This window comes from Girardinichthys multiradiatus, chromosome 6, assembly GCF_021462225.1.
Source record: "Girardinichthys multiradiatus isolate DD_20200921_A chromosome 6, DD_fGirMul_XY1, whole genome shotgun sequence".
Taxonomy (NCBI): domain Eukaryota; kingdom Metazoa; phylum Chordata; class Actinopteri; order Cyprinodontiformes; family Goodeidae; genus Girardinichthys; species Girardinichthys multiradiatus.
Window position 1 is genome coordinate 20,463,307 of NC_061799.1, and position 15,802 is coordinate 20,479,108.

The 15,802-nt window shown below is 40.7% G+C and overlaps 1 protein-coding gene across 4 annotated transcripts in view; it reads right to left on the reverse strand.

The window, feature by feature from the left end:
- Positions 1 to 2,188: 2,188 nt before the first annotated feature.
- Positions 2,189 to 15,802, reverse strand: part of camsap2b (calmodulin regulated spectrin-associated protein family, member 2b) — a 41,257-nt gene continuing 27,643 nt past the window's right edge. For 2 of the 4 annotated variants that reach the window (XM_047367443.1, XM_047367444.1), the window contains 14 exons: positions 15,024 to 15,093; positions 14,629 to 14,910; positions 13,085 to 13,805; positions 10,944 to 11,090; positions 10,654 to 10,867; positions 10,363 to 10,546; positions 9,599 to 10,280; positions 8,857 to 8,993; positions 8,538 to 8,752; positions 8,348 to 8,447; positions 7,517 to 7,582; positions 5,213 to 5,328; positions 5,003 to 5,121; positions 2,189 to 4,094 (listed from right to left, as the gene is read on the reverse strand). In XM_047367443.1, coding sequence (XP_047223399.1) covers positions 3,798 to 4,094; positions 5,003 to 5,121; positions 5,213 to 5,328; positions 7,517 to 7,582; positions 8,348 to 8,447; positions 8,538 to 8,752; positions 8,857 to 8,993; positions 9,599 to 10,280; positions 10,363 to 10,546; positions 10,654 to 10,867; positions 10,944 to 11,090; positions 13,085 to 13,805; positions 14,629 to 14,910; positions 15,024 to 15,093 — 3,350 coding nt within the window. In that variant the 3' untranslated portion in view covers positions 2,189 to 3,797. The remainder of the gene's footprint in view (positions 4,095 to 5,002; positions 5,122 to 5,212; positions 5,329 to 7,516; positions 7,583 to 8,347; positions 8,448 to 8,537; positions 8,753 to 8,856; positions 8,994 to 9,598; positions 10,281 to 10,362; positions 10,547 to 10,653; positions 10,868 to 10,943; positions 11,091 to 13,084; positions 13,806 to 14,628; positions 14,911 to 15,023; positions 15,094 to 15,802) is intronic. The other 2 variants (XM_047367445.1, XM_047367446.1) reach the window with 1 other exon arrangement.

Genomic DNA, 15,802 nt, shown 5'->3' on the forward strand with positions numbered 1-15,802 from the left:
AACTATCTGAAATATTATGCCAAAATGACCTAATAAAATGAATAAACAAAATGACAATTACTAACCTATTTAACTAAAATAAACAGGCGAAAACTAAAAGAAGACTAAATTGAAATGGCAGCTCACCCCAACAAACTCCTCGACACAACAAAGATTCAACATATTCACATGGGTACACAGGTGCACAAACAAAGGTGTGGCTGGTTGGGAGGAGCAGAAGATGAATGATGGGGAGACTGCAGCAGCGTTCTCTTATGCGTCTTCCAGGTAACCATTCTGAGTTCATCAGTCTTCCGGATCCACCAATCACAGAAAGGCATCTGCACACTGAAATTTGAATAATAAAAAAAACAACAGAACCATAGGACCCTAGTCTGTTATCAAAATGGAAAATACGACAACACAGAGGTCCAGTTTAGAAACCACAGCAACAGCAGAGTAATCTTTCATGGGTTTTTCCACATCTCTCGCTGTGTTTGTACCCTGTTTCTATTAAGCTTCAAATGTAACCTGAATAAATGACTGAAAGGAAAGGGTATGAAAGAAACCAAGAACTACAATTATTTTGCAAAAAATCTCTTCTCAGCCAAAGCTCAAAGGTTTGCTTTCTGTGTACTTGGAAACTGGATGGTTCGAGTTACCAGTCAAAAATACAACAAGATCGCCCTATGAAGTTGGAATTTCCTAGGAAAGTCGGAGGTCACCGAACAGCCCAGTGTTGTCTGCAATATGGCTGCCACTCACCAAAAACAACTGTGAACCATGTATTGGCACTCAGTCATCAGCTAGTATTAATAACAGTATTTACTACCACAACAAATAGCAAATCCCACTGATTTTCCCCTTGCAACTAAAACACATTTGGGTTGTGACACCACTCTGAGCTCTGACTTCTGAGTTCAAATTGTTACCCAGCTGAGGATGTATTGGATTTTATTTTTTCAAAAAAGGGGAAAACAACGCATTTAATAAAATATTGATACTAGAGTAACTGGGGCCAAAGTCTCATTAAGATCATCATGCTTAAAGCACTGCTCATCAATTTATGAGCATGTTCCCTTCAGTGTTTCAACTAGGACTGCACAATATACTAGAAAATATATAGTCTATTTCTGGTGTCTACTTTAATCAGAAATAAACACCATGGTGACCATGGTTAACTCATTAAAACAGAAGATATGTCCATTCTTAGTATTTCAACTAAGGGGAAGTTAGGACTTCCTCCCCTCTGATACCTGGTGTTACTCTTTTGCTGAAATAACTTCATTGAGATGCTTCTTGTAGTCATCTGCCGGCCTAAAAAACGTTTGACCCACTCCTCTATGCAGACTTCTTTCAGCTGTGTGATATTTGTGTGTTTTCTTGAATGTAGAAGGCATTTCAAGTAATTGAACTCAAGAAAAGGATCTGATCTGGCATTTTACTTGGAAGTTTTCAACCAGTCCTTGGTGGATTTAGTGGTGTTTTGGGTTACTGTCATGCTCTGCTTTAGCTTTAATTTTGATTTGTTACAGGTGTTCTTACATCATGCTCAATCACCCTCTGAAACACGACAGACTTCTCGGTGGATTCTACAATAATGAGCCGGCCCAGTCCTGCTCAAGCATGGCATCCAAAGATCAACCTCCATGCATCAGAGTTAGAATAAGGTTGTTTCCCTGGAATGCTGTATTTGGTTTACGCCAAGCACATCCTCTGTTGTGGTGTCTAAATGATTAAATCATAGACTCATCTGCCTAAAGAACATTATTCCTGATTCCTTGCACGCCTCCTATGGAACTTTAGCCTTTACGGTCTCCTGATTTAGGAGGCATGCATTCTTACAGCAAAAGTAGCAGAAGCCTGCTATATGATACAGGTCTTTGAAGACTTCTTTTAGCATCTTGGGGTCTGCTCTAGTTATCTTAGATATTAACCTTCACCTGTTAGAAACCCAGGGACCAATAGTGTTAATATAAAAGAGTGCTTGCAGTGTTTATAAATCTTGTGCATAAAGCACAGATAGGGCAAAAAAACAGCGCGATGGTAGTGAAAATGAAGCTCACATAAAAATGATCAGGTTTCTAAATAATACAGCAGCTACTTACTTTTTATTCATTAAGATATTAACAACCTTACCATCAGTGATGGCTAATATCAACATAAAACAAAGTGAGCTTTAGAAAATTAAGTCAAGGCAGACCGTGCAAACTGTTAAGAGCTGGCATTTTAATAAAACAGAAAATAATAAAAACAAAACAAGAAAAGTCCATGAAAATGTCATCATATTTTTCTGATTCAAAAGAAAATGAACCCACAGCTGAAGAAAAGAAAAAAGAACTTCATTCCATAAAACACCTCCTCCTGTAGCAAAGCTTGGCATTCAAACACACGTCCTTCAATTACTGTACTGCTTGATTAGTGCACACGTCCAACTGGTAAATATCCTTACAAAAAATACTTCTTATATGTCAAAATATACCTGTACAAAGTCAACACATACTGAAAGAAATGCATGACATAAAAATGTAACAGTAAGGTAAAGTGAAAAGGACTGACAATAACACTGTGGAAACATCTCAGATCAGACTTGACAACAGTGGAGAGGGTCTGTAACAGCTAGCACAGGTAGGTTCATCCCAGTATTTACAACACAATCTAAATCCTAATCTGGATGTAACAGTTAGGACAACCAGCACGTTAATGTGACATGTTACTGGAATCATTTATTCACTCTGCAGCATGGTCAATAGTAAGAATTTAAATTACTGCACATGTTGATGACACTGAGATTTCCATTTGGTTTCTAACTCATGGTAGTTTTACCAGTAATGCTGTTGAGGGATCTGACTTTTTCCAACTGTGGCACAATAAAAAGACCTCAGAAAACAATAAGAACATACTTAAACATGATAAATTATAAAAAGCTACTCAAATGCTACCAAGAGCTAACTTGCTTGCCTTGCTATTATATACAAACAAATGTAAGTACTGTTTGCGATGGATTGCAGTGAATTTTAAACGATACACAAGATGCTTTTCAAAATATCTTCAAAGCTATGTCAAAATAAAATAAATTAAAAGTCCGTTGCAGGTGTTTTCCAGAACAATTTGATGGGACTCCATACAGTCTTCATTACTTTTGTTAAGCGATTGTAATCGCCACTTGAGGTGTTCTTGACACTGGTGGCACTACACTGTACGGCACACACATATACAGAAATGAAACCTGTTTCTAGGGTTGCCAACCGCATGTACAAAGGCAAAAAAAATGTCTTTACATCAGCAGAACTTACATCAAATACAATGCTTCTGATCACAGACAGGCCGCCCTTCTGTTGACCATGAAGGGGGCGTAATCTGATCTCAGATCTGTGTGTACAGACAACAAAAAGATGTTTTCGACAGGCGCAAACAAAATGACACCAGCACCCACTGTGCATCCATGTGACACAGAACAAGAATAATGCTAAACATGACAAACAAAGAGAACCCAAAGTGCCTCTGAGAGGCATAACATTCAGTGCTTCAGTGGTTCAGCTTGGTAAGGCATTGGCTCACCTGGTATTATCTTTTCTTTTTTTGGCACATGAGAACACTGATACACATGCTGACAAGAACACGCTTGTGCCTCAATGAAGTAGTGTCATAGCCAGCTCTGTATTACTTTTATGTGTAATAATGGGATTTAACATTCCAGTTGTGACTTTTGGGAATGGTAATTGGTGTCCCTCTAATAAAAAAACCCGAGACATAATCCACTTATTCTTCTGTTTATTTCAACAGAGCATGCCCAGATGCTGCTCTATCATCTGGCACTACTTTGAGTGTTTTTTGGGTGTCCCCTGCTTCTTGGTTTGCCACAGGTGGCTGGCGATGGTGACGGCGTCCACGCTCGCAGACATAGTTTTAGCCGGGATCTTGCTGAACTGCTTCCTGTCCGAGTTGTACTTGTACAGAGCCTCGATCATCTTCATAGTGATAGTTTTTGGGCCGATGCCAACCAGTTTAGCAATCTCCTCGGTTTCGGGGCAATACGTGTAGACAGACCTGAACTGGCATCCAGAATCACGGAACAACACCAAGAAGTTGTTGGCTTCTGATTTCTCCATTTCCTGCAAGAGATTGTGCAGAAGAAACATATTTATTAATGTAGGATTATTCACTAAGGGTATATTTATCCTTATATCTTCCTGGTTTGCAACAACCAGACAATAGTTCCGAGTTGCTTTGCTGTTTATACTGATCTGAGTTCAGATTAAACCACCAAATGACAAGTAGAACACATATGATTAAGCTTATCCAGTAACTTGTTTGACATATTTTTTAACTAGAAGTATAAACTTCCAAAGCATTGCTATGTAGTAAGATCTTGAATTTGAAAGGTCTAAATTTCAAGGATCAAAAAAGCTTTAGAGGATGTATTATCCATGAGGTGTTGTTGGTAATTAAGTTGTGTCAATAACCGACATGGGAGGATTTAGGGAACTTATGGAAAAGGACATTGAGGTGGCCACAGTGAGGTTCTGAACAACAAATCGAGGTCTCATAAAAAGGAAAGCATGGCCTCTCCCAGGCTGTGCTTCAAGCATTTTAAAACAGTGGCCAGTGAACAAAGTGCTGAACATAAAATGGCCAGGGCAGACCAAGAACTTGCTGCAGATACTATATAATACTTCTGGCCTGGGAATGCCTCAGGATCCTCTGAATGTCACCAAGGAAAGCGATAACCAAATTTCTTTCGTGGACCTTGTACCTCTTTGAACCACTCCCAGATAAGCATAAAAGGGATGGATTCCTTAGTGGTGTAAGGTCTAAATTTTAAAACCACAAGAAATGCTGACTAATCATATTTTAGCCAATTTCCCTGTTTTACTTTAATAAAAGCTGTCAGTTGAAAATATTTCCCTAATCTTCAAATATTGTCGCAATAACTTGGTTTAAGTAAGATTAGTCAAAGAAAGTTATTCAAAGTTTATGTAGCTTAACCAGTTAGTTATACACACACATATACAGCACATACATCAAGTATCTTGTTTTTCTGCCCTTCGTTGACCTTGCCAGCTAGGCAGCAGTGAGCCAGGGCATTCTGGATGATGTGCTTGTTGGATTTGGCACTAGGCTCCTTGTACAGTTTGGGTCCTGTGCGAAGGAAGAGTGAGAAGGCACAAATTAAACATCCACTAGACAAATAGAAGAGAAGACAAAGCTCCACATTTCTCTACATCCCTACCTGTGTACTCTGTGTTGGAGGGAGTGGAGGAGGTGGTCGAGTCATTTTCCCAATCTTTCTCTCCGTTACGACTGCCGCCCGAAGGACAGGAAGAAAAACCCTCTGCGGAGTCTGGCCTGATGGCGACCAACAAATGACAAACACAGACATAACAATCACAGGAGGAGCAGACGGGCACAAACACGTAAAACATATTACCACACAATGCACACAGAGACACGCACAGAAACACAGAGATGGGTCAAAGCAAGATCAGACATTGTGACACAGTTCTCCAAAGTCTGCCTGTGGTCTTGCATCACATCATAGTAAAACACTCGGGCGAAGCAGAGCCGTGTTCAACCAAGCAAAGCAAAGTGGCTGGCTTCATTGCTATAGAGAAAATACAGTGCCTTGCGAAAGTACTCGGACCCCTTGAAATTTTCAACCTCTTGCCACATTTCAGGCTTCAAACATAAAGATATAAAATTCTAATTTTTTGTGAAGAATTAACAAGTGGGACACAATCGTGAAGTGGAATGAAATTTATTGGATGTGTCAAACTTTTTTAACAAATAAAAAACTGAAAAGTGGGGCGTGTAATATTTTTCAGCCCCTTTACTTTCAGTGCAGCAAAGTCACTCCAGAAGTTCAGTGAGGATCTCTGAATGATCCAATGTTGTCCCAAATGACTGATGATGATAAATAGAATCCACCTGTGTGTAATCAAGTCTCCGTATAAATGCACCTGCTCTGTGATAGTCTCAGGGTTCTGTTCAAAACACACAGAGAGCATCATGAAGACCAAGGAACACACCAGGCAGGTCCGAGATACTGTTGTGGAGAAGTTTAAAGCTGGATTTGGATACAAAAAGATTTATCAAGCTTTTAACATCCCAAGGAGCACTGTGCAAGCAATCATATTGAAATGGAAGGAGTATCAGACCACTGCAAATCTACCAAGACCCGGCCGTCCATCTAAACTTTCATCTGGAACAAGGAGAAGACTGATCAGAGATGCAGCCAAGAGGCCCATGATCACTCTGGATGAACTGCAGAGATCTACAGCTGAGGTGGGAGAGTCTGTCCATAGGACAACAATCAGTCGTACACTGCACAAATCTGGCCTTTATGGAAGAGTTGCAAGAAGAAAGCCATTTCTCAAAGATATCCATAAAAAGTCTCATTTAAAGTTTGCCACAAGCCACCTGGGAGACACACCAAACATGTAGAAGAAGGTGCTCTGGTCAGATGAAACCAAAATCAAACTGTTTGGCCACAATGCAAAACGATATGTTTGGTGTAAAAGCAACACAGCTCATCACCCTGAACACACCATCCCCACTGTCAAACATGGTGGTGGCAGCATCATGGTTTGGGCCTGCTTTTCGTCGGCAGGGACAGAGAAGATGGTTCAAATTGATGGGAAGATGGATGGGGCCAAATACAGGACCATTCTGGGAGAAAACCTGTTGGAGTCTGCAAGAGACCTGAGACTGGGATGGAGATTTATCTTCCAACAAGACAATGATCCAAAACATAAAACCAAATCTACAATGGAATGGTTCACAAATAAACGTATCCAGGTGTTGGATTGGCCTAGTCAAAGTCCAGACCTGAATCCAATCGAGAATCTGTGGAAAGAGCTGAAGACTGCTGTTCATGAATGCTCTCCATCCAACCTCACTGAGCTCCAGCTGTTTTGCAAGGAAGAATGGGCAAGAATTTCAGTGTCTCGATGTGCAAAACTGAGAGACAAACCCCAAGCGACTTATAGCTGTAATTGCAGCAAATGGTGGCGCTACAAAGTATTAACGCAAGGGGGCAGAATAATATTGCCCACTGTTCAGTTTTTTATTTGTTAAAAACGTTTGACACATCCAATAAATTTAATTCCACTTCACGATTGTGTCCCACTTGTTGTTGATTCTTCACAAAAAATTTGAATTTTATATCTTTATGTTTGAAGCCTGAAATGTGGCAAAAGGTTGAAAAGTTCAAGGGGGCCAAGTACTTGCGCAAGGCACTGTATGAAGGGAACAGCAAGCAAACAGCTAAAATATAAAGTAGAGAGCAAATGTGATACAGAGCAAGAAGAAGAAGAAGAGATGGAAACAGCTCTGCAGCCTGCGTCTGATGGACCTTAGGAAAAACACAAAACTATAGTGGTTCAAAGACTGCATTCCATTCAAGACATTAACCTGCTTTTACTTGCTGAAATTTAAAATAAAATAAAAGCCAATACAAAATTAAAATGAAGCTGCAGCTTATCTACATAGAAACACATCTCCAAGTACTTTAACCTGATGTCAGAGTGTTACTAACCTTCCCTTTCTGTCTTTGGGAGAGCTTAAAAAAAACGGGATATGGGCAGAAGCAAGTTTGTTGCCTCTGAAGGATGCATGCAGAGCAGAAGTAGAAGAAGGAGAAGACAGGGAGAACAGAGAATCAAACTGTTGACCACAAAGCCTTCTAAGGGTCAGAGTACAATACACATTCCTAACTAGTCTCATCAGGATGAGTTAGTTGTTAAATCAAGGAGAGTACAGGATTTGTTAGTTTAACTTGATATGTACAAAAACGGTAACTTCTAACTAATTTTTAAGGTGATTAGCCAACTATTAGCTCATAGGCAGTTGGAAAAGTATTCAACTATTCTGCTTTTTGTCACTTTACAATAGGAATATTCAAGATTTTATGCAACAGACCAATACGAAGTAGTGTCAGAATTTCCTTTATTGTCATTATCACAAATATAACAAAACTGAGAAAAAAGCTATCTGGTCAGTACACGAGCAATAAGCGACACTGAACATGCAGCCAGAACTAAAATTAAATTGTTCAGACATAAATCCAATTGAGAGTCTGTGGCAAGACTTCTCTCCATCCAGTCTGACTGAGCAATTTTGCAAACAAGAAGGGACAAAAATGTAGATCTCTAGATGTGCTTAGCTATATCTTTATACAATTTGAAAACATGTATCCTTTTCTTTGCACAATAATGCTTTTTTTGTGCTGATGTATCACATCAAATCCCAATAAAATATATTTACTTTGCTGGTTTAATGTGACGAAATGTGGGAAAGTGTGAGCGAATATGAATTTTTAGATTTGTTATTCACAGATCAACGAAGGTATAGCCAGTTCATTTCTTACCTGTTGTTCTTCCTGTTATCTGGCTGGTCTCTGTTATTGTCAGCAAGATTGAGGGACGCCAAAGAGACACTTGAGACTGAGAAGCCCCGAGGACGCACACCTGCAGGAAAGTAGCAAACAGGACCAGCATGGATCATCATGAGACACTCGGTGAAAACATTATTCTGACTGTGTCTTGTGGGTCACTCACCTGTTGTTCTCACAGGAGGAGTAGACGACTCCACGACGTCCCTGTGGATGGACTTGGGCCGCTGCTTTTTCTTGAGACTTCCACTACGAGGCTTGATGACCTCATTCATGTCCTCCATCAGCTTGAGCTGCTTCCTCCTCATATATTCATTCTTGATGTATTCCCTCCTCGCCTTCTCGTCATCCTTCTTCTGTTGTTCCTCCTCTGCTTGTAGCCTGCACAAGAACAAGAAAGCATGTAATGGAAGACTAAAAGTTTAAAGTAGAACTATCTAGAGCATGCATTTATCTGGACACAATGCGATGCAGAGAGGACACACCGTGCTGCCTCTTTCTTCTGCTCCTGGTCCAGCTCCTGTTGTTGCCTCCTCTCCTGAGCCTCCTTCTCCCTCCGAAGCCTCTTCTCCAGCAGAGCTGCTTTCTTTGTTGCCATGTCCTCTTCTCCTTTCACATCATCCTGGTGTTGAATGAGAACATTTACATACACAAATAAAACAATTCTTTACATCTTTAATTTTTATTTTAATTTTAAATGTTAACCCAGAAGATAATATCTTGACAGGAAAACATCTTAGCTTAACAGATCCTGACCAAGGTTTGGCCAGTCAGAAACTGAAAAATTCGATCTTTTTCCAGTCAACGACTGCACTATCTGTAAATGCCACCAGGTCGTGCTGACATCAACGCACAATGGTGGGGAAGCTGTTACTGAGTAATATTTCCAGTGAGGTGATTTAAATAAATTTTGAGAGGGCTCAGGGAAACAAATTTCTAAGACATGTCTTGAAATGTCAAGTTTATTAACCCTACGAGGGAGAGAGCAAAACTTAACGTAGATAACAGGAAGGTTGAACATCTCCTAATATAAACAGTAGTTAGTTCAAACTGCTTTTTGGAATGTTTGTACCTGACTGTGAAGTGCCTTGAGATGACATGTGTTGGGAATTGGCGCTATATAATTAAACTGAATTGAATTTTTAAGCTTTCTTTAACTTAATTCTCAGTTAAAGAAAGCTTCTTCAGGAGCAACTAGAACACCCAGGGCCTTTAGCTCCAACTCACCTTAAAGAAGAAACCACAGCACATCTTTTGGTCATCTACAGTTTCTCCTCCTTTTTCTCCCTCCTCTGTGCTCTCCTGATCCTGGCCACCAGGTGGCTTTAGCAGAGACAAAGGCACCTCCACCAGGTCCTTCCTTTCTTGGGTGTCATCTTGACTCTGGTTAACAACTCCACCTTTGATCTCTGAAACCGGCTGGCACAAAACCTCTGATGTCTTTGACTGTCCCTTGAGTTCTGTGCTCTCCTGCAGTCGTTCATTCATCTTTTCTTTGGCTTCTTCTTTATTATTCCTATTTGCTACAGTCTCCTCTTTTTTCTTAGAGTCTTCTTTCTTGCCCTTTGAATCTTGGTTGTGTCTTTCCCTTGTTCCCTCATCATGGCCCAAGTACGCAAAAGGGCTGTGCTGCGTTTGGGTGGAGTTGAAGCGCCTCAGTCTAGGCAGGCTGTCCACTGAGGTGGGGGTGTTGAGCATTCGGCTGATGGGGGTGACCTTCAGATCGTTCGGACGGGGAGTCCGAGGTGTTCTGGCATGAAATGAGGCCGGCCGTCGTTTGATGCCTGCAGGTGAACGATTGGGGACGCGTGGGGATCCGGAAGAGGACAGTATCGGGGACAAGGATCCCACTGAACCACGGCCTGATCCTCGGCCTGTCACGCTGCTGCTGCGCAACTCACGGAGCTGCCTGTGTGGATAAAGAGATGCAAACAGTAATGGGATGCTTGCATTTCAATAACCTCTTTGGTGGATTTGGCAGTAAGGGATACCTGTGTGGAGACGGAGCAGGAGGCGGGATCACCCAAGCCTGTTGCTGCTGATCTCTCATAGCCATGATCTTCTCCTGCTGCTGGCCCAAACGCTGCATCTCAGTCTGCAGGAAGCCCAGCGATGTGTTCAGCCTTTCAATGGAACGTGTGTATTCGGCAAGGTCAACCTCTCCAGGGGTCATGCCTTATCACCACCAACAAATACAAGTAAATGCACAATCCAAAAAACACCACCATTTATAAAGTCAAATCAGCTGAGCTAAGCAAAAGAGGCATGCTAACGTTACCCACCCCCACCATCTTCGCAAGGAGATTTTGGGGCTGCTCCGTCAGGCTTGCACCGCTCCACCCGTTCCTCCTTTGAGGAGGAGACCGGATCAGGCAAAGCTGTTTCTGCCCCTCCTGAGTTTGGGCTGAGCGGGCCTGTCACTCCTTTCCTTTTCACTACGTTCAAGAAGGCTGTTCTACCCATTTTCTGGCGGTGCCTGGTGAAAGCTGCCTCTACCTGAAAATAGCGAAGAACCCAGTATTAGATTTAAAACCACAATAAGAGATTTCTCTGGTGATGCAAGACTGCGTACCTTCTTCTTTTGGGCTTCAATGGCTCTGCGTTTTTCTTCAAGCTTCATTTTCAGCTGAATCATTTCTGAAGCTATGAAGTGGGAGGGATCTCTGGGGGATGGGGTAGCTGGAGAAGGTGAAGTGATTGGCAGGGGAGGTGTAGAGAACTAGGGAAAAAACATAATTTAACATCAACATATTAGAAATCTATAATTCTGCTACTACAGAAGATACAGTGGTATGAAAAAGTATTTGCCTCTTGCAGATTTGTTCTGCTTTTGTTTTTTTGTCCGACTTCACTTTTTCAGATCATAAAACCGTTAACATTCTATTTTCGATTATTTTTGCAAACGATGATGAGAAGCTTAGTAAGAGAGTATTTCTAAACCTTAAAAAGGCGTTTGACACAATGAATCACGATTTATTAATAAATAAGCTGGAAAGACATGGGGTTAGAAGGACTATGTTAAATTGTATGCAAAGTATATGAGAATATGAAAGTTGTATTATTTGCAGACGACACCAATGTCTTTTTGTTGGAGATGATCTGGAGCAGTTGTCCAATGATGTAACCAAAACAGTTTACAAATTGAAATTGTGGTTTGATGTAAATAAGTTGTTTTTAAACCTGACCAAAACAAAATCATGCTATTTGGGAACTGTAGATCACATATAAAAAAAAACCAAATACAGCTAAATGGAGTAAATATTGGAGTTATTATTGATGTTAAAATAAACTAGAAACCTCAAATTAGATATACAATAAAGCCAAACAGGTCCTAAAAGAAAAAGCCCTCAACATATTTTATTGTTCCCTATTTTTACCTTACTTTGGTTATTGTGTAGAGATGTGGGGCAATAATTACAAAACATCACTACAGTCAATAACATTGCAAAGAAGGCAATAAGAACAATCAATAAGATCGATTATTTGAATCACACAAAAGCACTGTTCCTAAAATCTAAACTGTTAAAATTTACTGACATAGTGGAACTACAAACAGCTATTTATCTTGTTTGAAGGCCAAAATACATTCTGACTGGAAAACATTTAAAAGCTTTTTCATAAAAGGAAGCACTTTATCACTTAAAGGAGTAAATACAAAAAGTTGATTTCCAATTATGTAATTTATCCAAGAAAAATAGCTATTCAAAACAACCTGTCCCTAAGTGAAAACAAAAACATTCTCAAACTATGAATTGATTAAACATGTTTTAGCTCACTTTTGTAAACCACACCTAGGTCAAATTGCTGCCAAACTTGTATAATCAAGAAGTCGCTTAAATAGAACCAGTCTAAAAATAGGCAAAAAGATCTGAAAAAGCAACACATCATGCCCCAATCGAAAGAAATTTAAGATCAGATGAGAAACAAAGTCACTGAAATTCATCAGTCTAAAAAGGGTCACAAAGCCTCAGGTGTTTTGTATTGCAGTGAGCCACAGTCAGAGCAATTATCCACAAGTGGAGAAAACATGGATCAGAGGTGAACTTACCCAGGAACAGCAAGCCTCCCAAAATTACGCAAAGCATTTCAACTCATCCAGGAGGTCACAAAAGAACCCAAAACAAAATCTAAAGTACTGCAGGCCTCATTAGCCTTAGTTAAACAAGAAAGACAATCCATCCATCCATCCATCCATCCATCCATCCATCCATCCATCCGGGGACTAGTGCTCATCTCTAGCGGTCATACAACAAGAAAGCGACTGATTAAAAATGGGATCCATGGGAGAGTTCCAATGCCAAAACCAATGCTACTCAGACTTAGATGCTGTTACAGGCCGTTCATGCTCGGAGGTCCTGCAGTCTGAATTGAAACAATGAGTGGGCAAAAACCCCCCAGCGATGTAAAAGACTTATTACTTCGAACAATCAATGGTGGTCGTTGCCTCCAAGGCAGGCACAACCAGTTAAGGTGGCGGCACAGTGTTTGGATAGTTTTTTTTAATAAATTATATTAATAAATGAAATCATTTAAAAACAATTTTTTGTTTTTTCTCAGGTTATTTTTGTGTGATAATTGAAATTGATTTGAAATATTCAAATCTGACAAAAAGCTAGATCAGTAGATATCTGTGGGGTGGCAAACACTTTTTTGCAGCACTGTCTACTCTGGAAAGTTTGTGAGAAGACATGAGTGACAGAATGAGGGACCAACCTGAGAGGATGTAGTTCTGGCTGAGTGTGTGTAAGGTACATTGAGGTCAGAACTGTCTGGAGTGGTGGTTCCTCCGCTGCTCCTTCCTTCTAACTTCCTGAACTTCTGCTCTGCAAAGCTAGTCATCCGCACCAGACCCCCACCAGAACCACCCGATGAAGAGGCGGGACTGCCTGTATAAGACCTGGGGAGTGTGGTTGCAGAACTGGGACAGGGGCTACCTCTGTCGCATCCATGTCCCTGTTCACCCTCAGGGCTGGCTTCCACTCCTTCCTTGTGTCCTCTCCTGCACCTCTCCTGCCTGCCAGGCAGTGGGCATGACCTTGTCATGGCCTCACAGTCCGGATCTATATCTGAATAGTCTCTCAGAGACGAGGAGTCCTCATCCAAACTCTGGATGTCCTCAGTCCGCACATGGATGCCCGTGTCAACTTCATCAGTGGATGCAGAGTTGAGGTCTAGGTCATTCACCCGAGTCTTTGCTGAACCCAAGTCGTCCCCTGGAGCTTGAGCCCCTAAAGGATATGAAGGCTCTGCACCATGCAGAAAGAAACCATTACCTCCATCTCCAACATCGAGGCTGGCATGAGGCTTCTCTGTGTCATGGATGATCTTGAGAGCCTCTTCAATGCTTGGAGGAGTTGATGGACTGATGTGGCCGGAGTGGTTCCCTTGATACTTACTAGGGCTGCTGTTATCTGGTAACACTCCATTGGGGTACCTAGAGAAAGAGCCAGGTAAATCAGAAAGTTGAGAACAGTAAAAGTGAATCTTGAAATAATTATTACTTCTACTAAAATGTTTTTTCATGTTCTTAAATCACAAAAGCCACTAAAGGTTCTTTGTATCTGAACAAGGTTCAAACATTTATTAAAATGTTACAAGGCCTTAAAGGCATTTTAAACAGCTTTACCAGAGGTGCTGTCTGTGTTTGTATTTAGTTTACTGTCACTTGATTTGTCTTCGACGTGACTAACAGGTAAGGCTTTCATCTTCTGCCAGGGAAAACCTGCATCCTGGGATTGTCACGGATGTTATTTTGACACGACACCTACCAAAACATTTTTTCAAGCCAAATAGCACCAGCCTGCAAAAACAAACGAACAACTCCACCTTGACCGATGGGGATGGAGAAGTTCAATAATTTATGTAATCATCTCTGTTTTTTCTTTCATTGATCGTACTAGAGCTATTTTGCACATCACAGCCCCTATGATTTTCATTGATATAGCTCTGTTTGTTGTGTTTGGGTAAACATCCACAAGCTCTCTGTATAAATAACTAATGTCTGCTTATAGCAGGACGTTTTGAAAAAAAATGTCAATTATAGCTCTTTAAGATATTTTGGAATGGTCTAAAATTATTATCAGTAGGTCAAAGCCGTACGAGAAATCTGTAACAGAACTTTGAATGGTATATCTCTAAATATGCAGGAATGTCTTTACAATTCGCAGTTTTTATTGAACTGCAGGTGATTACACTGATAGGTGATGCAGTTACACTGCCTGTAAAGCTTAAATTTGAAAGCCATTCCTCATCTGCACCTGCTTTGGTTCTTGATAGAGAAAGTGTTGTTCCGTCCTAAAGGTTTGTGAGAAGTAAAGTCGTCCTCCTCTGGGATCTCTCGACCCTGCCCGTTCATGTGGACTGGTGTGAGGGAGAGGTGGCGTTTCATGCCTCCTCTCCCTCCTGCATAATTAACTTTGAACCCCAGACCATCAGTACTGGCTGAGCGGGTCATAGTGCGGGAAGAAGGAGCCTCAAGAGGCGGCAACGTGGAGTCTCCATCCAGGGGAATCTCGAAGGAAATTCCCCGAGAGGAGGAGCTGAAGAATGAGAAGAAAAGGAAATGTGTTGTCAGTACAACAGGAAAGCGATAGACAGTTATGAAATGTAGATCTGTGAGGGCTCGGTTATGGTAACAACTTTGTTAACTCACTGTTTTTCTTTGGGCCACGTCCCAACACAACCATCAACGTAGGACATGGAGGTAGATCTCTTCATTAGGCCTGTTAGACACAGGAGCTCTTAGTTTTACATCATCTAAGAAATTCTTTATTTTCTAAAAAAAACAACACAGCAAATTTATTTGTGGAGAGAATAAAGACAACCTAATGCATCAATATGGAAAAGAATATGTTACACCAGTTTTTTTCTTGCATGTCTTTAGGTATATTTATGCTCCACATTGTGCCTTTCAGACCTTAATCTTGCATCAATTACATTTTGCATTGGATTCTTAATAGCTACATATTTCAATTATTACCAGTGTGGAACTGAAAACAACCACTAGGGGGCATCTGGATTCTTAACAAAACAAAATCTCAGAATCAGAAAAGCTTTATTGCCAAGTACGTTTTTGGACATACAAGGAATTTGTTTTGGCATAGTCGGTGCAATACAGTACAAATTAAACAGTATAAACATATCTACAATATAATATAAATATATGTGCACAGTTTTAAGTGAGTGAGAGTAAATATAGAGCAGTATAAGATGCAAGAGCAATACAACAGTGCAGGTGATCATTGTGCAACCTGCATTGATCAGGTGTCCTGCTGTAGCTGCTACCAGCAACATTTGTTTGTTTTTCACGGTAAAACAATGCTATCTGCTGGCAACATTAAGTGAAGGTAGGACATTTACGACAAACATCTGGTAAATCAATTTGTGTTGTTCTCACAGAAAAAAAAAGAAACAAAATCTTTGCAATCCTGG